The sequence below is a fragment of the Phaenicophaeus curvirostris genome, chromosome 1, assembly GCF_032191515.1.
Source record: "Phaenicophaeus curvirostris isolate KB17595 chromosome 1, BPBGC_Pcur_1.0, whole genome shotgun sequence".
In the NCBI taxonomy this organism is placed as follows: domain Eukaryota; kingdom Metazoa; phylum Chordata; class Aves; order Cuculiformes; family Cuculidae; genus Phaenicophaeus; species Phaenicophaeus curvirostris.
Window position 1 is genome coordinate 34,570,102 of NC_091392.1, and position 24,464 is coordinate 34,594,565.

General features: G+C 40.3%; 1 protein-coding gene across 1 annotated transcript in view; it reads right to left on the reverse strand.

Annotated features, from left to right (window-relative positions):
• Positions 1-24,464, reverse strand: part of PPM1H (protein phosphatase, Mg2+/Mn2+ dependent 1H) — a 137,490-nt gene that overhangs the window by 48,023 nt on the left and 65,003 nt on the right. Inside the window, exons 2-4 of the mRNA XM_069852428.1 lie at positions 23,303-23,468; positions 15,343-15,687; positions 6,710-6,822 (exon numbers count right to left, since the gene is read on the reverse strand). Of these exons, the coding sequence (XP_069708529.1) occupies positions 6,710-6,822; positions 15,343-15,687; positions 23,303-23,468 (624 nt within the window). The remainder of the gene's footprint in view (positions 1-6,709; positions 6,823-15,342; positions 15,688-23,302; positions 23,469-24,464) is intronic.

Below are 24,464 nucleotides of genomic sequence, written 5' to 3' on the forward strand. Positions count from 1 at the left end.
CCTGGGGTGCTTCCCTTGGCCCTTCTCCCATAGTATGGATGGGAGCTAGAAGTCCAAGGGGTGCAGCCTGCTTGGCATGCCTCTGTCCTTGACCTCTAACACTGGAATGAACAACCTGCAGGTGTCTCTGTGGTCAGCTACAAGGCACAGATTCAACAGATGGTTTTGAGCTTAACGAACTGCACTAGGAGATCTGGATTCGGATATATTTGCTTATACTAAAAGATGCCTCTATTAGAAGTTACAGGTTCTTTATGCATCAGTGAAGTACTGGTAATAGCACTATTAAAATGATATCTCGGCATCCTTTTCCCATCTTGCCTTGGACATGTCAAGCTCTACAGGCTACACATGCAACACACATCCAAAGATGTTATTGTAGTGGGAATTTTTCCTTGATTAGTGCTTATATTCACCAATAAAAACAGGCAGCAGGGGAAATTTTACTTGCAGCAGTAGGAATCAGCTTTTTTAAGTCTGAAGCCTATGAGAATTAAAGTTAATAGAATTAATCACTCCTAGAAACTAACAGCAATGAACTGTGGCTTTCCAGCTCACTGATACTACCTGAAGAGCCAAAATTCCTCACCCTCCTCATAATCTGGAATATAAGGACTTCATGGGTAGATAATGTCTGTATAATTAGGACCAAAGATTTAGCTGAATGTACCACTCACTGAAAATGTTTACAATGGCTTCAAAACCTGCTACGTTACCATAGACATTGCTAAGGCATATGCTCTCCCAGGAAAAACAAGAGTTTGGAGAAGAGGCAAGACATTTGCTTTGTCTTCAAAAGCCTACAAACATTTACTGCCAAATAAATCGTTTCTGCCAAGTCAGTGCTGGATACGTCGTGCCAGTACCCTGGAACTTGTCATCCACTGGATTGCTAAAAAACGTTCTTCCTTATCACTGCACTTTGAATGCAATGGCTTATTTCTGATCCAACATCTTTTCCCCACACCTTCGTTAAAATGTTTCCTGAAATGCCTTCAAAAGCTTTACCCACTACAAACCCCGGCAATATCTGAGGTTGCTGCTATTCCTGTGAATCCTATGCTCTTGCTTCTCACTGGAAAGAAGCCAGGCAGAAGGGGAGCAGAAGTGTTTTCCACAGGCCTGCATGCCAGACTTCCAAGGAAAAGAAGCAGAGGAAAAGGAGAGATGAGACTTGGCCATATTTCCTGAGCGTGACTAAGATGCCGTGCTCTTTTCCAACATTTTCAGCTAGGCAAGATCAAACTTCTCCACCTATCAAACTGCAGTCAGTGAAAGAGAATGTGGGTGGGAGAGACAGGCTCCTGAGCAGACCAGGCTTAGGCAACCTGTTGCCCTGAAATGATGAAACACTGATTATTTTCAAGTGATTCTGTCAAATAATTGATTATAATCTAAAAAAAGGATGTGCACATAGAATGGCCAGAATACAATTCTTAAGTGTTGCTCTTACCTCTTAGGAGGCATCTTTTGAGGATTTAGAGGAATAAGAACTTCAGAGGAGTTGCCACAGATTGTGTAATCTCAGAGTAAAAAGGCCTTACCGGTGGTTTAGACATTTGCAGCTCTTTCTGTCCCATCTTTAGGATCAGACAGGAAAAAGAATGCTTCTCCAAATTCAGCAGACTGGAGAAGCTTAGTAACTGTGTTAGTCTTTCCTCTGGAGACCTCTAAGCACTAAGTATGAAGCACAGTTAACTGCTGTTTATGCAGACACAGACATGAGAAGAGAGGGCTTAGGCAGACCACTCAAGGAAGACAGGGAAAATACACACCATTTAGACTGGAAGATGGGTAGTTGACTAAATCAGAAAATTAAAGTTTCTTAAAAATACTGTAAACCAAAGACTAAAGCAAAGTAGCTCCACAATAATAATATACCAGAACATTTTTCGTTTCCATCCTTATACAGTGTTAGTGCTTCTAGCAAAAATGACCCTACTGGATAGCCTTGAGGAAAAAGTCAGATACCGTGAACCACAAAAAGGGATCAGAATCATCAGTTCTGACTTCTCAGAAGCTCTATTTAAGCTACAGTGCCAGTTAGCAGATACACAGCTGTTTCTATGCCCCTCTCACTGACTTCATAGAAGCAGATTAATCCCCCAAATTTTACTTGCTACGATGAGAACTATACGTGAGGGAAGCAGCTGACAAGCACCATGACACAGAAGAAGAGGAAGTATAACTGTAGTAAGATTCAACACAATCAACAAATCTGGAAAGAACTGAAACAGTAAACAAAGTAGAATTCAATTTTCAATTCATTATCTTATTACACTGTGAGTAGCTGGTGTTATAAAGACGTTCCTCCTCATCTGGACACCTGAAGCACCAATGAAGTTGCTTTAAGTTGCATCCACAAGGCAGTGTCACAAACACATTGACTCAGTGAGCTCCTATAATTTAACAATCCCAAAAGCCTTCACATTAATTCTATGTTTGCAAAAAGAAGAAAATCTATTCTGGACGTGAGGATTTACATTCAAGTAGAGGGTGAATATGGCCTGAAAACATAAACACAGGGGAGGAAAGGCAGGGAGGAAAAAGATGATAAAAAAAGCTGATGAAGCACAGCAAAAAATCCGGTGACCCTGCAAGCTTGTGAAGCCTCAAAAACATCAGGCTCTTTGCTTTGATCCCATCTTATGCCAATAAATCAAAAAGCCCAAGAACCCATTTGCAGATTTAGTGAGTGTTTCAGGGTCTATGGAAAAGTCAAATCAACTTGTGGCGTTCTGCTCCTATGATAAAAGCACAGCAACCTTATGTGGCTTCGAGCACAGCACAAAACAGCAGTGCCTACAGTCTCCAAGCAGCTCCTTAGCCAGACAACATGAAAGCCAGAACAACAGTCGTGACAAAGACAGCTAATATCATCATATTGCATTAGTTACTGTATAGATATTGCACAAACGTTGTGTTGCATGAGGCTATACAATAATTGGGCAGTAATCAGTAAAAACATTAAGTCCTGGTTTTACTACTGCTTCATCACTAGCTATAAAATAACATTCTAATAAAGAACATAAAACTAAAAAGAAATGAGATTAACAAGGCATGTTATGGCAGTTTAGAAGTAAAAGTCACTTTAGCAACATAAAATTGAACAGTACTATTTGAAAGAATGAGTACAGAAGATTTACTATTCCTTATTAAAGCAAAAAGCAGCTATTCAGAGGGTCTGGCCTAGTTATCAGAATGTGTATGTCAAACTGGTAAGCAAAGCACAGCGCATCAATGCTCACCAGAAAAACATTCTGTATTGGACGGTCGAGTATAGCACTATCAGTCCTTAATTAGAGAACCTTGCATGGACAATCCTAACCACTGAGAGGAAGAAAGAGGGAGAGAAACATTAGAAAAACCTTTGGCCAATATTCAGACATGAATTTTGACTGTACAAGCAGGTACATTTATGGAAGAGTTCAAGAATGATCAGACAAGCCATTAGAGAATGAAAGCAGCTCCCTCTAAGTTGTTTTTATCAGGCTCTGAATACATCACCTCATTTTTAGTAGGGTTCTGGTATCACGTGCACCTAACATGTAATTATTACAGAACTGTGATTGCATCATTAGCAGAAGTTTAATTATATCATTGACATTAGTGATGCCATAACATCAAGCTCAATACTAGTTCATAACAAAACCTACAATTAGTACAATTTTTCCCCCCTTGTACACCAATCGAACGTGTTCAGCTTGGAGAAGCCTAATAGTCCATACAGAAGTGAGCTAGGGCTGAACCTGAAAGGATTTCTGGCTGGTAATTTAGTAATATGGTAATTAAAGTCTTTTCATGATGTAATTACACATCAACTACAAAAGGACAGCTGCTATACAACACTGCCAGGGTACGTGGCATGAAATGATTAGATTTGAGAGGCTTTGGTGGTTAAACTGAATACCACAGACATAAGTCTGAGGTATAGCTGGCACCACATAGCACATTATTATTCAAGTCTCACACTTGGTGTTTCCTTGGTCTCATTGTGATAGTAGCAGTTTGTTGCATGCACCTTGGTCTTGTGACAGCAGAAGCCATTCAAAACCCACCTTTCAAAGCTTATGCTGTTTTGAAGTTGCTTGGAACTGAAAGACCTAACCTTCTTCTGGACAGAGGCTGTACAAATGAGGTTTGTGTGAACCCAAAATGTTTATTTCCCACTCCTGCAGCACAAAACCCCTATCACAGATTCCTGTCTGTGGGAAACGTAGCTTGATTTATTTGCAGTCTTTTTCCATTGGAGGAATGGAGAGGGGAGAAGGAGAATGATGACAGAAGAGGCACAAAAGAGTAGGTGAACTCAAAGAAACTAAAGCTTGACTGAAGAACTGAGGGTTTTGGCATCTAGCTCCAACAGCAACAGCAGAAGTCTCCTGTTTGGGTGAAAAAAACAACCCCACCCTTCTTCCCAGGAACAGACAAACATTTTTAAAGTAGTGTCCTTATTATATTTCTCACTGCCCTCATTTGTATCTGTACAAACTCTAAAGTTGACCACGCAAGGCATGAGACAGCAAAAAGGAACACATTTTTCCAACCAAAACAAATAAAACTTCTTGGCTACGTGACTGGGCTCTTAAAAACACAGGAATGCACTATGCACTCTGGCTGAAGGCAGAAAAATGCAGAGCTGCTTTTCTAGTCCTAAAATGTCCTTTTAGTGATGAGAAGCAACTTAGATGCTTTGCAGCAGCTGTTTTTCTCCCTTTCAGAAATATGGGAAGTGGGGATTTGGTAAAAGAGAGGCCCAGATCAACTGATCTTCCACACTTCAAAGCTTTTATTTTTTTGAGCTATGAAAATGTAGAAGTGATTTTATTTGAAAGGGAAAGATTTGGGGAATCCAGAGAATTCTCCTCAGCATGAAGAAGGTTTCCATTTGGAAAGTGTAAAACCAAGTTATTTTGGATCTAAAGGGTCCTTGTTACATACAAGATGTGAGGAATAAGTGGAAAAAGTGGTTCAAACAAGACCCAGCCTTGCCAATAGCTTCTCTTCCCACTCCTGTTATTTCTGTTTTTCTGAACAGATGTTTTTGATGGTCTTGAAGATCATTCAAAGCCTCTTGAAGGCTTGGTGACTTTAACAATAGCAGAAGCTTGAGCTAATCCAAGATCACGTACAGTAAGTTTCTTCCCACTGGGTGTCAGAAGCTGCAAAAGTGCAGAGGCTTCTCTGAGGAAGCACAGGAGGAAACCTGGGCAAACTGGAAGCAGCCAATCATTTAAGAACAAAATATCTCAACTACTCAGAAGTAGGTCCTGCATAGCCAATTTCACACAGACCAATTAAGAGACAATAAAGCCATTTAGAAAACACAGTGGAAGAGACTCAACTGTCCTTCAATTACAATAGCACAGGTAAACATAATTCTTTCTAATTTAATGGCAAAATAGCTAAAATTTAGTGCAGCTAGCAGATCTGATGACTACATAGGTAGTCCACTCAAATGTGTTTTCAGCTATGCTCTGTGAGGACTTATTTGACATTTGATGTGAAAAAGATTAATATATGTCACTTGTCAAGAGGAACTGGTTAAGCAATTTGCAACATAAACAGCAAATTCAGCATATTAAGAACAATCACCAACATGAAACGAATAGGAACTTCATGCACAGAGGCTTTATCTGACTTCCTACACACAAAAAAAGCAGCAAGAGGCAATAAAAATGTTGAGTTTAAACTATAAAACATTTTGCGGTTGACTGCTGTCTCAGTGATACATTGTGCACACAGTACAAATGTGAAGTATTTGTGCACAAACTTCAAAACAGAAATGCATAACTGTAGCAGTCTTCACCTAAAGACAACGTGGTTCAGTACCTTTGTAGACTTTAACTTCTCTGCTACTAAGGAAATACAACAGCAGTCTGTCTGCAGGGAACTATTGCCCCTGGCCTGTTGATGCAGAGTGCTGCCAAAAGAAACATGTGAAGGTCTAAAGTCTTGCAAGACGAGGCTCATTATCTGTCTCAGATGATGTTATAGGCAGAGAGTGAGAGGGAGGAAAGGAATGCAAGTTGAGAGATTTCCAGTATGCTCCTAGCTTTAGCTAAATCAGAAGACAAAAAGATGCTTTAAGACTTGTGACAAAAAGATTTAACTTCTAAATATAACAAAGCAACAACTCCTGTACAACAGTATTTGGTTCTGAGAAATGTCCAAGTACAAGAGCTAGAACAGGACACAGTAAAAATCCTAACCTGTGATAGTCCCTCTCCCTCTTCTCCTCCCTGTTACAGGACAAGCAGTTATTTGTGTACAGATGATTACCTTCAATTATATAAAAATCTGAGAGCCAGCTGGTGTTCCAAGACTAGAGCTAAGGACAGGAGTCACAGGACTTTCTGCTGAACCAGTCCAGCCCTACCAGCTGTTCCAGATGCAGTCACCTTGTCAGTGCTCAACACACAATTCTACTACACACCCAACATATCTTTGGTTTCAATGGCTCTTTAATATCTATCTACTTCTCTGCAACCATTCAGAAACAGATACAGGGACAGAGGTGATGTCAACCTCCCTGTCTGTATCCACCACTCAACTAGATACTGGAAGACTCCCACTGCCATTTGCATTAATTTCTGTGAGGACCGTTACATGGAATTCTCTTGTGATACTGTTTGGAGCTAAGGAACTTGGCAACACCAAATCTTGGGAGCTTAGGATGAAGGAATAGCTGGGGAGACACCACACTTACCTGCTATCACCAGCATTTGCTACGTAAAGCTTCCCCAATAAATACACCACCACAAGGGCTGTGCAGCCGCCAGATATATTATACACAGTCCTTTCTCGTTCTATCTGCAAATCCTATGGGAAAAGAGAACAAAAGTTAAAAAGACAGCATTGCAATTAATGTTTCAGAAAATGAAGATTCCCCTAAAAAACAGCAGGATCTTTCTTAAACTGCACGACCCACTAGCTTTCTTTATTGCTGCAGCTATGGGCACATGGTCAGAAACAAGAATGGGAAGTGGAAGAGGATGCATTACTTAGGATAAAAAGATGTTCAAGAAAAATCAGGCATCAAAGAACAAACTCTTAGGGATGCAAGGGAATTTGCTATGGAAAAAGCACAATGAAGGCAAAGATAAATGTAGCTGAACAACAGGTACCTGGTGGTATAATTGGAGGGTGCTTTACACAGACAGAAAATAATTAATGAGACCTAGGTAGGACATGACTAACTACCTGCTCTCCAAAAGGGAGGCATTAGGATTGAGAAGTGTATACTTTTACAAACAGCAGCAAGACGCACTTATGCCACAAGGCTGCCCTTCAGTAAAACAGAGAATAGGTGGATGCTAAACTTGTTCAGGTGTTGGTGGCAGGAAGGTCAGCAAAACAGTATTCACTGAAATATATTAGGCATTCCAAGACTTTCCAAGATGGACAACAGTATTTAACCCTGTGTCTCATCTCACTGCTTTTATGAGGTCCTGAAAAACCTTATTTTTATGCATTTACACAGGCCTAAATTTAAGTAGATATATACCTACTCTAATAGTTCTTCCTGTGTTTAGCTTCCAACTGATTCTTAGTGTAAGGAGTAGTATATATATAAAAAAAACCCCTCCTGCTTAACAGAAGTAGAGAACACAATCACATCTGTCACCAACAATCAAGCAAGCCCAGGAATGAAAAAACCACATAAATATATACATACTATATCTATGTAGTTATAGACAGACATATATAGGTAGATATACAGATAGTCTCAGGAAAGCTTAGAGAATGTGAAAGACAAGTAAATGAGCTATTTTCCAGCACTCCACAAATTTTAAACAAAAATTGAAGTATATGCCAATTAGTTTATTCTGCTGCCTCTTAGTTTAGTTTGGAGTAATAAGGCAGCATATTACAAATTACACTCCTGTGTCCAGAATCAAATCCAATTTCAAAATAGCCTTTCCTTGTAATACTGGATTGAAACAGGGGGCATCATTTAGCACTGCTGTTGCAAGGACTGGCAGACTTTTCAGCGAAACACTGCCTACTTGTATGTGGTTTTTTATTATGAATCTATTTGTTTGCATACACACACAGCGCTATACTTCAGCCATTTTCATATTTGCACTGAGCAACAAATCGTCCACGCCTTGGGATATGGGATTTAGAGCTTTATTTTAGAGCTAAAATGCTCTGAGGAAAAGCACCACAACAAATGCAATCCATGACAGCTACAATTTGATTGAAAATCTGCAGAGTTGGAGGAAGCCAGGGACCATGCTTTGTTTCCTACAAATTTCAAGATGGGGAGGTGACCTGGGGCAGCGGCAGTGATGCTCGGCAGTGGTGCTCAGCAGTGGTGCTCAGCACTGTCCTGAGCAGGCTGGACAAGAGGTGACTGTCACAAATAATGCAACTCCTTGCTGGCCAGGGAGTACAATGGGACCGATCCCGTTTGTGCCGTGAATGCAGGATGGAGGCAGGCGGTGTGGCAGGGACAGCAAGAAATGTGCAGTGCTGCCCGACAAGGACACCGTCTGCTGCACACAGGAACTGCACTGGGCTGCTGGGGTTTTACTGCTGCCTTTTAGCACGTCTTCTCATTGCCTGTGGTTTTCCTTTTTTCTTTCTATTCATTTCTTCACTCCTTTTTCTTTTTTGGTTATGGGAGGGATGAAGACCAGGAGGAAAATGCCTCCAAGCTAAAAATCAAATCTCACAGAACCTTTGGTCACAGACATGGGCCTGTTATAAATGCCTCTTTATCTAATCTTGCCACAGAGAAGCTGATTTTCTCCCCCATGGTTTCTATATATTTTTAAATTAAGCCGAAAAGAACAGTTCAAAGGAAGCAGACGTTTCTAACCATCAAAATAATTTAAACTTACAAATACTACAGTGGATTTTCCAGGCACTCTCAGGAATTTTAAAAAATCTTCATCTCCACAGCTCAGAGTACACTCTGAGACCTTCAAACAATGTACAATCCCTCACCTGGTTTAAACTCTGTCACACGTACACTTTGCAAGTGCTGGAATGCCTAAATTAAAATTTATTTCTTTCAATAAGCAGAATTCAGAAGCATCTGTTATAGAAGAGAAGACAGATAATCCTCAGAGCCTCATTGTCAGAGTTTCCTTGACTTAAGGTAGAACTGCGTACTAGATTTCTTTGGAATAATTGCTGTTTGTGGGCTCTTCCATCTCGTTGCATTCAGAACTTGTATTTACTATCCTGACTTGCCAGACAATATTCAGTGCTGTATTTAATTTATATTACATACCGTGTTCGACGTTTCCTTCTTTGAGGGGAGGGGAGGAGGGAAAGGCTTTCCTACAGCTCAACGAGATTTGAGGGAAGAAGTAAACCAAAATAAAACAAAGCCCACCAATGTCACTAACTCATTCTGATGTAGAGACGTTGGCTTTTAATGAATACTTTATAACAGTGCTGCTGGGAAAGTAATGCAGCACAAACAGTGGCAGAAACCCCAAAATGCCTCTGAAGTCTTTACAAGTGTAAAGGGGCTCATTCTAGACAAAGTTGGAGTGTATACAAAGCTTTCCTCATTTTCCACCTGGAGAAAGATTTCAGAGCAAGTGAAGTCTTATTCCATTTCCTTTTTTCCTCCTCTTTTCCAGGGCACACAGCAATCTGTGGGCAGGGGAAGAGCTGAGCAACGCTAAGCAGAATTAAACATTGTGCTTTCCAGCCCAAAGGGCAGCATGTGCCACTCAACTCAGACTCTGACAGGAAAACAAAAAGGAGGATTTCTGTAACCTCTGTTGAAACGCTTATGATTCCATGCCAAGAAAGCAACTAATCCAAGGAAGCAGCTAATTTACTCTGTGCCCTGTCCTCCTTTCCAGGAAGTGTGTCCTAGTGCCAGGCAAGAGCGGGGTGCCTCATGCCTGGTCATCCCAATTCCTCTTCCCTGGGGGAGTGAGCACAGGGAGGATGGAGCAAAGCCTGCAGAGGACACCATGAAATGCCACGGGGTAGTACATTTCCAGAGCAGACAATGGAGAGCAAGGGTTGCTTTTTCCACCCATTATAGCGATAGAAGTAGTTACTATTAAAAACACAGAATATTTTTTACTTAAGCTAAAGTAAAGTCAAGTTTCATCTAAGTAATTGTATGTTTTCTGAAAGTGAGACAGAATATGTCCCTCTGATATCATGTTTTCTTTCAGTGTTCTTCCAGACACTGTTCATTATTTGAAGATGATAACATCTTGTGTGAAGTATGATCTGTGCTGAACAGATGCATCTTCTGTAATCATCTCTGTTTGCAGTCGTTCCCTATCTCAAATGCAAGGTCAGGCAGAGCTGGAGCCAGCTCCAAATTAGCAAGAGTTCTGACTGTTGTTAAGTTCATAACATCATTAAAATGAGTCCTTGGAAAGTAACTGAATGTGCGTAAGATTTCTGGGAGAATTTATACCCATGTCTGTAAGTGGAAACACATCCCGTCCCAGCTCTTGTCTCGCTGCACACGATGGATGGAGATTGCTCCCTCACGTTGCCCAGCCCTGATAAAGGGCAATTGCTTTCTAAAACGCCAAAACAAGCCTTAGAGAGTTTATTTGCCAACATTTTCAGTATCAACAGAAGCAGCTAAGGTCACGGCGTCATCCCCGGAACAGACCTGCCCACTGCCCTCACCACTTCGGTCTAACTCAGTGCCTGCCTCGCTGAGGTTCAGACGTGGGTTGTCTGGTGCAAAAGCACAAGTCAACCGCAGTCATCAACAATCTCTACCGAAAAAAGGAGGATGATGGAGCCACAAAGCCAGCAGCAGAGCGCGCCTGCCACCTGCCGGAGAGCCCGCTCGGGGACTCGGGATGCTGCGGGGATGCAGGTCCTCCATCCATCCATCCATCCCTGCCTCCCCGCTTCTCTCCGCCCCGCCTGGACTCACATGTGCGGGACCCTCGGGGCGCGGCAGCAGCACAGAGGGAGTGGATGGCAGCTCTGCCCCAAGTCAAGCTGGAAAACAGCTAGGCATGTGCAAATTGCAGCATCAGCCTAACAACAATTCAGCACGCTGCAACAACTAAAATACCTACTTTTCACAGGATCGTTTAGATTAGAAACATCCTTTAACTTCAAGTCCAAATTAACACTGCCAAGTCTAGCCTTAGTCTACCACTACACCATGTCCACACATCTTTTAGACACCTCAAGGGATGGTGATACAATCACTTCCCTGGGCAGCCTGCTCCAAATGCCTGACAAGCCTTTTGGTGAAGAAATCTTCCCTAATATCCAATCTAAACCTCCCCTGGTGCAACTTGAGGCCATCTCCTTTTGTCCTACTGCTTGTTATTTGGCAGAAGAGACCAACATCCATCTTGCTACAGCCTCCTTTCAGACAGCTGTAGAGAGCAATAAGGTTTCCCCCTCAGTCTCCTCCAGACTAAACAACCCCTGTTCCCTCAACTGCTTCTCATAGGACTTGTGCTCCAGATCCCCATCCACCAGCTTCACTGCCCTTCTGAATATTATAAAGGTATAAGATTTAAATAATTTCATTTTTTTTCCTAATGTGACACTGACTTGTTCTACACTGCTTAGATTTTAGATTTTTAGGAAATACAGATTGTATTACATAATGTATTTCTCTACTGGAATTGCAAGGAATTAGTTGTTTAGAGAACATCATATTGGAATGTTACTACATTAATTTAGATCCACCAGCTTCACTGCCCTTCTTTGGGCATGCATTTTTCCTCTATATTCATCTTCAGAGTAGGGGCCTTTCCTCCACAATCTCAATCTGGCTATGACAAAAAGCAGCTTTATTTCCTATACACACAAAAGAAAATCATGTTTCAGAAGACAAGACAAAATTAACTTCACAATCTCCTTTACCTCTGTCAAAAAGGCAGCAAAATGCCTGCAATATTGTTCCAACCCTCCTCACTTCTACCGGATGTTTAATCACAGGGACCTTTTCAAAAGGATAACTGTACAACATATGTTGCTCTCTCAAGATTGTTCAAATTAAAATGACACAAGTCTTGCAAAAGCACCTGTCTAGATTTCATCTGACCCAAAAAATCTCAATAAAGAAGTGAATCGTTATACAAACTTATATCTTCCTACAGACTAGCTGTATGCCATTTTTAACCCCATCCAAAATCAAACAGGGTTCAGGGTGGAATAGAGGCTCTCTCCTCTTAATTTTTCTTTAAAATATGTACTACATCACATGTATGCATACATACAAGGCTAAATGTAGGGAAGGGACTATACTTTGATGCTTCTATGCAGTACAGAACAGCACTTGGAAACGTCACTACTGACTCCCTAGAACTGATTCTATAAATACATATCTCAAAACTGAAGAGATGAATGAGAGGATTTGACTTATGATACCTTCAGAACTCAAGCTTATTTATTTCCTTTTTAATTGGAATAATTGTAACCACTGACAATTACTGACATTGAACATTTTTTATTTTTTAAGTAGGATACCAAGTTATCCAAGAACACAACACAAACTTGCTAATCCCAGTTCCAACACAATCAGAGAATCTAGAAGTACTTCTAAAAGGGGACAGCTTAATTGTTAAATTTCTAAGTTAGGCAATTACTTGGTCTGTGTCAGCTTTCCACAATGTTTTGCTGCATATAGCTGTAAGACAAGCACTGTCCAAAAGAAACCACACCAAATAAAGGAAAAAAAAAATTAAAAGCCTTTTGAAAGGGATTAATGGCATTTTGTTTGAGACTTGAGGCAAAACCAGGTAGAGATTAATTAGAATTCAAAAGACAGTTGGGGAAAAAATTAATGGTATGCTAAATGCTCCTAGGCAAAGACAAGCGTTACATAAACCTATCAGGTCGGACTGTCAAAAGAAAAAAAAATATCTGTATCTACTCATCATTTTTACCATGTTTGAAGAGCTCCTTTGCAACAACAGGTGTTTCAGGAAACACCACCAAGTCATCTGCGTGCATGTCTTTCACCAAATACCAGCTAAAATGATACACACTGCTGGCACAAATCATCATATATTATGCACATCTCAACTGCATTGACCTAACTCAACAACATCCATGATGTACCAGTACCAAATTGGGCTGAATAAACAATGGTCAATGGAAGAAGCCCAAAATCTTCACCTGAAGACTAGACAGAGTATAAACTAACAGGAAGTTAGATGCAGGAAGAAGATCAATCATTGTAAGCATAGATGAGACTCAGGAGCACATGAACCACTCCCTTCCACAGACTAAAGAAAATAATCTTTTCTCTAAACCAAGACTTCCCCAAGAGCTTAAAGTTGATATAATTATCTATCGCTTTTTTTAACTTGACCATTTTTATAAGACTTCCTTTTAATGTAAAACTTAATGCTGAAATCATATTGCATTGTGGTAGATACAAAGCCATTTATAGCAAAGACACATAATGAATTTCAGCCCTCTGATAAAGAGCAGAAGTTAGAATTAAGGTATTTGATCTGTGGCATATGAACAAAGACACAGGGAGGAAAATAAAATATTCTCTGAACTTAAGTTTAGAAAAAGGGAGGACAGATTACTGTGTACTGAACATGGAACACAAAACACTATCTGTAGTGAGTCATCCAGGGTCATTTGTCATATCCATAAAAGCCCTCCTAAGCAGTCAGATGCTGGGACATAAGATGAGATGGTAGTCTGTGTTGAACACTGCCAAACAGAAGCGTGAACTCAAAATAAGGCAGGGCAGTAACAGCCCTGCTCACTCAGATACGTTCAGGAAGGCAGAAATGGATAATGCACATGACGCCCTCACAAAACAAGTACCGTGCTTGAAATAGCCATTCATCAGCTCTCTTACCTTCACTTTCCAGTCCTATGAAACTCCATTTCTCATCTATCCTGCTCTTGTAGCCAGTTTCAACAGGAAAGAAAGTGTCATGTCACACACTCAAAGCCTGGTAGTCTTCTGGCCTGAAAATTGCTTCAACTGAAGCATGAAATAGGTGTTCCTCTCAAGTATGCTCTGAACCCATTTGGGTGTAGTGTATGGGCAATGTCATCTTTTCTCTTCTTTCTCACAAAAGAAGGGAGCAAGCTAGTCTTTCCTTTCTGAAAAAGGCATGCTAAAGTGACAGGAGATTTTCATGTCCTCCTGTTTTCAAGTAGCAGAACTGAGCCCACTAGCCATACTGCATAAATCTGCTCATACGTCCCACACTGAATAATGCTGAAGCCATGGCTGTGGGTCCCGCTCCTGGACCTACCCATCTAGAAGTCAGACAATGCTGTCTGAACCCAAATAGTGGGTCCATTTGCCTGCACTTCCTTGAAGAGGAAAGAATAACTCAGCAAGATAACTGCTATTCATAACTCAAAGTGAAGAACCACTTTGCTATAACCACAACTGAAGTCTCTAATTAGATGCATGCACTAAACAAAATTCACATATATCAGGAAAAACAATGATTGAATACTTCTTTTCAGTCCACAAATAAAACCCATGGGAAGCACTCATTAGTTCAAAAATCTTCTGCTCAAATAAGAAGCTTTTCTATAAACAACAAAAAAAAAATTAAAAAAAGAAGAAAAAGAGCAACATCAGATCTCCCAAGACCTGATCCACATGTACTCACTTGCAGGCCAAGCCTGAGGGGAAGGTACGGAGCAGCTACATCAATTATAAAAGAGTGAAAACAGCCTTCCATAGGGAAATGTATGGATATTCTAATTCCATATGGTCCTGATTTCCTCCCATTTGTTTATCATGTATACAAGTGGGTGGCAGGAATGTACTTCATGCCCCACTTGCTCACACACAACCTGCCTCAGCCAAAAGCTGCACACGCACAGACTACAGTCTGCATGACCCATGCCAATACTAACATTCACTACAGGTCAATGGATCAAGGATGCTGCTCCTCAGCCACATCCCTGATATGACCTTTTATGACCCATTTATGCAGTTCTGGGCAACAGGAACAACGTGTGCTGGTGGTGCAAAGAACACTGAGAGCTTTTCCTGTTGCTGTGGTAGGGCAATGAGGCTTTGTACAGTGCATGCCTATATACACAGCTTTATGGTAACTGTCAATGCTGAAATCTGCTACTGTGAGTCAATACTGATTTTTTTTCTTAAGGCGGCTTGGGGGGAGACAGAAAAAGAGCACCAAGCTTTTAAGAATCAAGTAATCACAACTGTGGCCATGATACTACCTCACAGAGATGCACCAGGCAAGCTTTTGAGGTTTTTAAATAATTCTGTCCACACACAGATGGTACTTAAGTAGGGGAAGGGAAAAAAAAAAAAAGTGGGGAAAAAAAAAGTCCTTAAATGTTCATCTTCTCCAGGCCATTCAGCACATGAATGTATGCAACAGGGATATTGGAGCCCCAAAACGTACATACCATTTCCTTGAATGCACTTTCTATGGCCCCAATAACCAGGCACTCATGTGGGATCTTCTTCTCAGTGAAGAATCGTGTTGGAGGGGTGCTGGGTGAGCCCGGGGCCCCCACACTACCACGCAGGGAAGCTGCTCGTGTTAGTGTCCTGCTGTTTGTAGCCGGGTTGTCAGGTTCTTCTCCCAGGCAGGTGGGCGGGAGGACGGCCGTGTTCCTCAGGATGTCCACGATTTCCTGCAGCTGATCCAGGATATGGTGCTGCAACAGTTTGGAAGCAACCACAGCTGCACCTGACCCAGCGTGTCCATCAAACAGGGACCAGTAGTACAGGTTGATCCCATCTGTGTCCTGGAGAAGCAGGAGGAGAAAAAAGGGAAGGAAAAGAGATGGTCACCATTACATAATCATGAGTGAGGTGATGGAACAACCAGTGGCACAGGGGCTGCAGGTAAAATGCAGGTAACACACAGGTAACTTTCCCAGGGGTAACTTCCTCTCTGAAATGGAGAAATACCCACTGCATTACTACAGCTCTGGCAGAAAAACATATTTTTGCTACAAGCTCCCATCATTCTCCAATTTTTTCTTAACCTCCATCAAAAAAATATTACAAAAGGCTAAACTGGCAACCTTTCTCACCTTACAGCCATCACAGGATGCACTGGTCAAGCACAGCTACTACTGTGAGACTAGATTAATTCCCTAATGACTGTGTAGATCAGAAGAAAAGCATTTGAAAAATCACATCATTGATAAATGACAGACCTACCACCATGAAGACCAAAATTCTACACAAGACAGCATGTCATACTTCTGTGGCACTTTTCTTCCACTAGGCATGAGAGGAAGGACCTCATTTTGACACCTGTTAATAGTAGCAAGACATGATTGCCACTCCCATGACTGGTAGACAAGGTCCACTCATGCTGGCAGATGGAAAATCCTCATGGAAACATTTAAGGCATAGCAATACCTGTCTTTGCATGACAGCATATTGGCAGGAACATGTGCGAAGAGTCTTTCCAGTCTCTCTCCTCCATTTCTTCTTAATCCTGCACCTCCTCCCAACTATGCTGAAACAACTGTTTGCGGGGCTGCCTTGCAAGACAGAAGTGGGTGGACTAATACAGATTTATAAATAAATCATTTTGCAAGGACAGGAATCGGGCAATTCTTGTCCTTGCTAAACACCTCATACTAGAGAAAGCATTACCTAGATCTTGCCGCACTAAAAGAAGTTAAAAATTATATCTGCCTGTCACACTGACTGTGGTCTAATTTAGGATGACAGACATGATTTGTTTCATTCACCTGAACGTTGCTCCTTTTCATAACAGATGAGCATATATTCTAGGCATCACCTGCAGCCGAACACCCCACGCCCAAAGCACTGCCTGTTTCAAACTTCTGGATAAGGCTGTAAAGAGCAGATCCTTTCATTTTCTGCTGACGTAGCTGCTTAAATAAGGTGCCAACTACCAGCTGTGTGTCAGGGCAGACAGGCTGGAGTAAGAACACCATGAATTGTCATTTGTAGATCCAAAAGACATCACTCATTGTTATGCTGAGCTACAAAATCCACAATCTAATGCAAAATTGTCTCTTTTAGCAAGATGCATATAGAACTTCACAAGTTCATGCTGTTCAAAGGGCAGAGTTCGTTGCTGAACAAGCATTAGTAGTTATAATTTTGCTAAAATGCACATTTTAAAGCCTTGATTATAAAAATTACAAAAATATGTTTGGTTTTTTTTTATAGCTTATGGCATTGCTGCTGTAGTGAAGTTCAAACATATTCTTAATCAGCACATTAACAATATAGTCATCTATGCAACAGAAGAGTTCCTCCAAGAGAAGGAATTCTGCTGTTTATTTTGCACTCCTCACTTCATTACTGAAATGCTGAGAAAAAGGGAGTATTGTCCTATAGTACTGGTTTACTTAACACAGTAAGGATCCTACAGGATACATCCTATAGTGGTGGAAAATACCAGCAAAGGTACACATTTTTGAATGTGGCTCTTCAGCCGCTCCCACCCACTTACCTAGTCTGAAAAATTCACCAAAAACTTGTGAAATTTTCCCCCCTGGAGGCATGACTGGCAGTTGTGCCAGCTTACTCTGTGCTCAGAATCCCTCCAAGTTCACACAACAGTTGGCTGTAAAATTCTAGTTAAGCCATTTTTAATGGATAACAGAATTGCTGCATAAAAATCCTGCTTCTAAAAAATAATTTCTATTAATTTAAAATGTTAAGTATTTTGCCAACAGAAATAATTATCCCAAAGTGAAAGTACTTCAGCTGAAAACTGAAACTATTTATTCAAAATTGCAACACCGTGCCTTCTGGGAGTTGTAGATGAAACTACTTCTGCTCCCATTCTTCAGTTAGGCTTTGACTCCCTGGCCAAAATCCACCTCATGATGTATCATGGATAATACTTCCACAGCTTATGTCCTCATGTCATTCAAAAGGTACTTCTGATTGAAATTGAAATATTTTACCTTCCACCTAGAGGAAGACAGCATTTGGTCATTGCCTTCTTCCTGCCCTCAATCTATAACAGAATCTTACAATTAAGAAGTTTAACCCCTGCACAGATTAATTTTCTTCAGTTTTTTCTAAAGCAAGCCCGCACCAAAGTCTGTATTAGAACTTTTCAGAAGATAAAGGAGAATAGATATTAACACAATTCACTCTCATTTTTGTGAGCACAACACTGGCTATATTCTACACTGAACAAGTCTCACATGAACTTAGTAGTCAACTAAGGAATCAGGAAGCTTGAAAACAGACTAGAACAATGGCCCATGACAAAAAGTGAAACTTCAACTTTGTTTCCACTTATTTCCTCTAAGCCAATGGGCAGCACAAATTAGGACAAAGAAGCTCGCATAGGCCCGAGCTGTATTCTTGGGCTGTCACTGGCACGAATATGGCATGCCCACGTCAGCTATGGTGGTTCTTCTGGAGTCGCTGATCTTGTCCTTTTTGAGCTAGTAACTCTTAAAATAAATAAATTAAACAACCAACCAACCAAATAAATAAATAAATCATGGACCTTAAAGATCATCTAATTCCAATCCCCTTGCCATCAGCAGGGACACCTCCCACTAGATAAGGCTCCTCAAGGCCCCATCCTGTCCTTGAACACTTCCAGGGAGTGGGCATCCACAACTTCCCTGGGGCAACCTGGATGTTGCTAATAATTCAGCAAAGTTCAGACATCTACATCTACTCAGCAGACAGAAAAAAAATCCCTGCACTTTCAGATAATGCTCATCTCATTCCAATATAGATTTATTTCTCTCCATCAACTGCAGAAGTACTAGATAACCGAGAGGTCTGTATTATAAGCATATAGAGTCAGGGGAGATGACTACCACAATGCTACTCTAATACACACAATTTATGTGAGATGCTCTAGGGCCTTAACTTCAGTTGGGATCTGCAGGCATTACTATAACCTAAATATTAGTCTCAGAAAATATTGCTACAAAGCTTTGTTAATTTTTGAACTAGCAAAGAGAGTATAACCATGAATAACCTATTAGCTGTCTGAAAAAGGAAGAAGAAACAAATTCCTTTCCTCCACCCTGATAATAAAAATAGGTCCCGTATTTGGAAAAAAAAAGGATTATCCAGAATCATACCAATTTGATGAGAATTAAGTATATGGTGCAAATAAAGCACCAACTCAGAAAACAAACAAAAGCCAGCAGTCAGGGCACACAGATGAGACAAAAAGCACAAATATATCCTTGCTTTTTCTCCTACAGATGAGATGATCTCTGTAGCCACTAAGATGTAATCTGTTTTGGTGTGCATATGCATGACTGTTCCCTCTTTCACATTCGTAAGCCTGAACTTCTTCCTGAAAACATTGGCATTCTGCAAACTCAGAGAATAAGGCATTTATTTCTACTAGCTCTAGCGGTGTTCTGTCAAAAGCAGTCTTTCAAACATCAGTCTCCTTTTGTTCTTTTAACTGGACAGAGCCCTCAAGTGGGAGTACAATCAGTCACCACAGTGAATTATTTTAGATTTTCTTTCAAAAGATTCAGATTTAATAACATTCTGAATATCTACCAGAATAGCAAATAAATCATATTGCCACTAAAAATTTATTCTGAAACCCAAACCCCACCCTGATTATTATTGTTCCAAGTATGAACTACACTCACAAAATGCATTAGAGAGCATCCTTAGTTATCCTTGAATCTGAACTGGGTGAGCAATTGCCACCCCATCCTCAGAGAAAAGCCTCCTCATGTTATCAATAATATGTTCAGCCACCTATGGCAGACAATCAGCCTTGTGTCACACAAAACAAACACTCCACCCCATCTTTGTGACAAAGGAAACTGCAGAATTAATAATCATGTAACTTCTTATTACAATGACAAATAATAATGCATCCCGTTAAGTCCTGCGACCTGACTGCTACTATGACTTTATCCTGGCATAGTATTGCCATTTCGCTCACTGATGGTCTTCATTATTCATCAGCAAGGGACTCCATAGTTAAGGGCATTTTAAAATAGTACCAGGAAAAAGGCTACACAATTTGAAGTGGATGCTCCTGAATGGGGACAGAGGTCAAACGTGATTAATCAAGCAGCAGTGGAGTGAGGTGAGGGAGAGGGAAGAGAATTAATTCAGGGTTGAATTTGCAGACCCTTTTCTCTCACTGCCCTGCTGAGTTTATCACTCCCACTTTCAAGAAGAAAAGCCTATTTGTGCTACATAACAGGCTTCCTTCGATTACTCTGTGTGCTGGGGCTGAAAAAACGTTCTCCACCTCCTCAATTCTGGCCCATCACCTCCTCCTTCCCACCCTTGAAAGCTCAGCAGTCGAGGCCATGACAGCAGCACACAACCCACACGGACAACTGTGTATCTCCAGCCCTTATGCTGCCTTGCCAAAGCGCAGGGCTGCATTGATGGGGTCAGCATTAAATAACAGTAATCACACAACCTCAGATGAAGCTGCCATTTAATTTTCACAAACTTCACAGAAAGTAGGGTAAGGAGCCTGTGGAAAAAAAGAAAAACCCGAGAAAAAAAAATGGACTGTGTTAGTTTGAGACATTTCAAGTTCCAATTCCTATTTGTTCCTTGTGCTCCACACTTTAAAAAGCTAAACTAGAACAAGAATAAATCTTTCTTTTCATCAGACAAATACTCAATAAATTGCTTTACTCACCCCTCCTTCTTTCCATATTTCTGCAAGGTGTTTCACCACTCAGATTATTTCAGATTCTGTGTTACAGTGGGATTTCCCTAGGAGGCATTTACAGAATTCAGCCTCTGGCTTTCTTACTAAACACTTGCTGCAATAATATCGTACCATTCTCTAGAGGGTCTCAAGCCTGCATTTATACACCCTATTGATACAGAGTAAGTTGCACGCTTGCCACATTCAACAACAACTCATACACTCCTTAAAAAAATTTGCTAACAATACTATGCGAGGGTAAAAGACAAAATTATACTTTACAGTATAAAAATATGAAAATATACATTTTGATACCTTGTAGAACCAAGTTTTGGTTTTCCTTTTTAAATATACTCAACTAAAAAAAAAAATATCAAGGAAAAAGGTCCTACTGATCGCTAGTGTAAGACTGCCCTCTAGTAGAAAACTTTCTTCAGAAATATGCTGCCAGTTTAGGGAAAATATATTGTGAATTTAAATTCGTAAGCTATAGTCTAATAATATGGTAGAACAGGTTTTACACAGCTAAGTAATGAGTGCTATAGCACTCATTCAAATGCTGTGTAGAAAACAGAAGTAAATCTGTAGATAAGAAGAGAACATCTAAAGAAAACAGTAACAAGTATTATGAAAACAGTATGCTACATTATACAGATCAGCTGGCATCTTACTTCAGACATTATGCTCATTTCTGGTCAAAATGTGTGAAAAATAGAAGAACAAAATTTGAAATAAAAATGCTTCTCTCAAGAATCTTGAAAGGGAGATTAAAAAAATACAGAATCAATCAGAAATACACTAATGGAGAGGAAGAGAAATCAGAAAAATCTGTGCAATGTTTCTCATAAGACAGAACAACTGGATATTTAGCAAGGCTAATAATCATTATGGTTAAAATGGATAAAAAGAATAGCTTTCAAAAATACGCAGTTAGTTTATAGACCCTACGATTACAATATCATAATGTTATGAACACTATAATGATGGATACCATCAAGACCACTGACAATGCTTTTCCAATCATGAAATAGTTTTATATCTCTATATTTTTAATGCAATGTAAACATATTAACTGTGTCACGTTTGGAAAAAAAGTTCTGTCTGAGTAAGACTTAACTATGCAGTATAGTGTATACTCCAGAAATTAAATGTAGTATTAGGTCAGAGCTAGAACTTCTGCACAGCACCAAGATGTGTCTACCCAGGTTGATGCCTACCTGAAGGTCTTTGCACTGTGCTGTCTGCATGACACATCAATACCCTTTGTGTCAAACAAACCCATCTTCTGGACAAAGCCCATTGCTGCTTATCTTGATGTGTTTTACATATATGAACAAGTACTGTAGCCAATGCTTGCTTCATTAAACACAATACATACAAAAATTAAATACACTCATGGAACCAAGCATCCACATAAGCCCACAACAATCAGTTGCATGGGCTTTCTAGAAAAGACTTTTTGAAATGCAGAGTGTGAAAAAAAAAATAAATTCTGATTTGGCTTGCATGACTATATGCAGGACTCTAAGTCCCAGTAAGTACAGAACACTTTTTTTTAATCCAGGAGTGATCAAACACATACTTGAAAAGAAATCTGAATACAATGAAGAATATCAGCACACAGGAACTGGGACAAGTGATTTTAGGAAAGATTTGAAAGAGGAAAGAACAGAGCTATTTGAAAACCTGAAAAATCTGTCAGTCTGGAATTGTTGCAGCAATAACAAAATATGAAACAGAGCAGGAGGAGTAAAAGGTGGAGAGGAACACAGTGCAAGACGAACACTTGTTGCTCATGATTCTGGTGATTCCCCCTCCCCTAGACACCATTTGTACCAAACCATGGGGTTTTGGGAGAGAGACTGAAGCATGCTGCTAATCACAACCTGGTTTAAAAACAAAAACAGAACCAAAAAAAAAGCTACTCATAGCCCACTGAAGGACTAATTATCACTTAGGGAGAACTCGTGTTCTCCCAGCAGCAGGAAGACTGCCTATCCACATTGTCCGACTTCAACATTCAGATAGGGCATTCAGCATTACATGGCTGAATGTTTGAATTGAATGCACATTACCAATCACTGCTGGAGCCTAAGCTCCTGCTTAAAGAGCAGATGAAGTAATTAGCCAGTCAGGAAACAAGACAGATGAAGACTAGCAAATAACTGCCTGTAGACATATGCATGATTTACATCACTCTCCACACAAAGAGGAGCCACAGTCTGCAAAAATCACTCAATTTAGTGTGCTGGATGACTTTATCCTACCTGCATAAACCAACCTTACTACGTGTAAGACTGCTTCAGTGAAAAGAACCCAAATGACCCCCTAACCCTTAATAAAATGTCTTACTGTGATACTGCTATGCCTGCAGTGACGAACACTGGACAAGTTAACCACAGCCATTAAACTCACAGGATTCTGCAGTAGTAAATTTCTCAGGATTATATTTTCAGAAATGAAACAAGAAGGAAAATACTATGAGTATTACCCTCTCCATCTTTAAGCTAAATTGTCTTGGATGCAAAAAACATTTTTCAATTCAAGAAATCAAAAATCAAGCAGTTGAGCAAAGAAAAATACAGTATTGTTCTGTATTTAAGCAGAGGTAATTAATAAGAGGTAACTGAAAATATACAAAACATTCAGTAAAAATTTGGATTAGTTCTTTTGGTGTCATATTGCCACATTCTTTTATATTTATTTTGTATTGCTCCACTGACAAGATACAGAATTCTGCTTACCGAATTCTCTTTCAGCTGGAGACCTTCTCCATTGGGCAGCGATGACCTCCGTTTTGTTGAGTTCTTGTTTGGCGTAGAATTGGTGCCTCCAGTTTTCTTCTTGACAAAGAGGACTTCGCAGCTGGCTTGATCTTCATTGTGCGTGCTCTTCCCTGCATTTATTACCCTAAGGAAAAAAAAAAACCAACAAACAAACATAAGGAAAAAGAAAACAAGGGACAAGTTAGCAAAGCAGGAAACTTGCATCTGTATCTCATGTGACTCACAAGATGTACAGAACCACAGCCTAGAAGTACTGCAAGTACCAACTGAATTAAAATAACCTGTCTTACACACATGCACAGTTGTTTCCATGCACCTGCACATGCCATTACAAGCATTTTTCACAGAACTATTTGAATAAGAACTAGTGGTATCATGAACACACTTTACCCTTAGGCACACGATGCTTTCCTTTGTAGGAACTACTTGATGGTCAAGGCTGGTAACACTTACGTCTCTTAATTGAAACATGAGAACCTCAGTTGCTTTTCTACCTGCCAGCCTCTCTGCTACAGTGAACAATGAATCTGTTGGGTAAGGTTGTGCATTCCATCAAGTTCCAAGAAACAATATACCTCCTATAATCTAGAAGCTGTTCCTGCAACTGCTATTAGTCTGTTTAAAGGGCATATATTAGAAATGTGACAGAAATACAACAGAAAGGCTTTGCTTTATATTCCAACATGCAAGTCACGCTTGCTTGTACCACAGCAATACAGAGATGCACGCTAAATACACCCCTCTAGCATTGCAGAACAACATAGCTCCAACACCTTCCACCAAGAAAAACCTCAAACCCTCACACTTCTGTTCCACCTGCAGCACGGAGAGCAGAAAATTTGCACCAAGAGCTACAGGCATGTAGAAACCAGCACTAAGAGCTCCGTACAAGCTTCAGACAACCAAGGATGTCATAAGACTTATCCACAACTGCTCATCTTCCTTCCACCAGTGATAATGCTGAAATATCAGCTATTTCATCACCAACATTTAAACCCCCTAATTAGAAGTTTGAATTACCCAAGATACTGAGGTTACTACCATCCATCTCACCAAGCCAAGTTCAAACATGTTTTCCACTTTCCAACTAACTAATTTTGCATCAGTTGACACATATTCA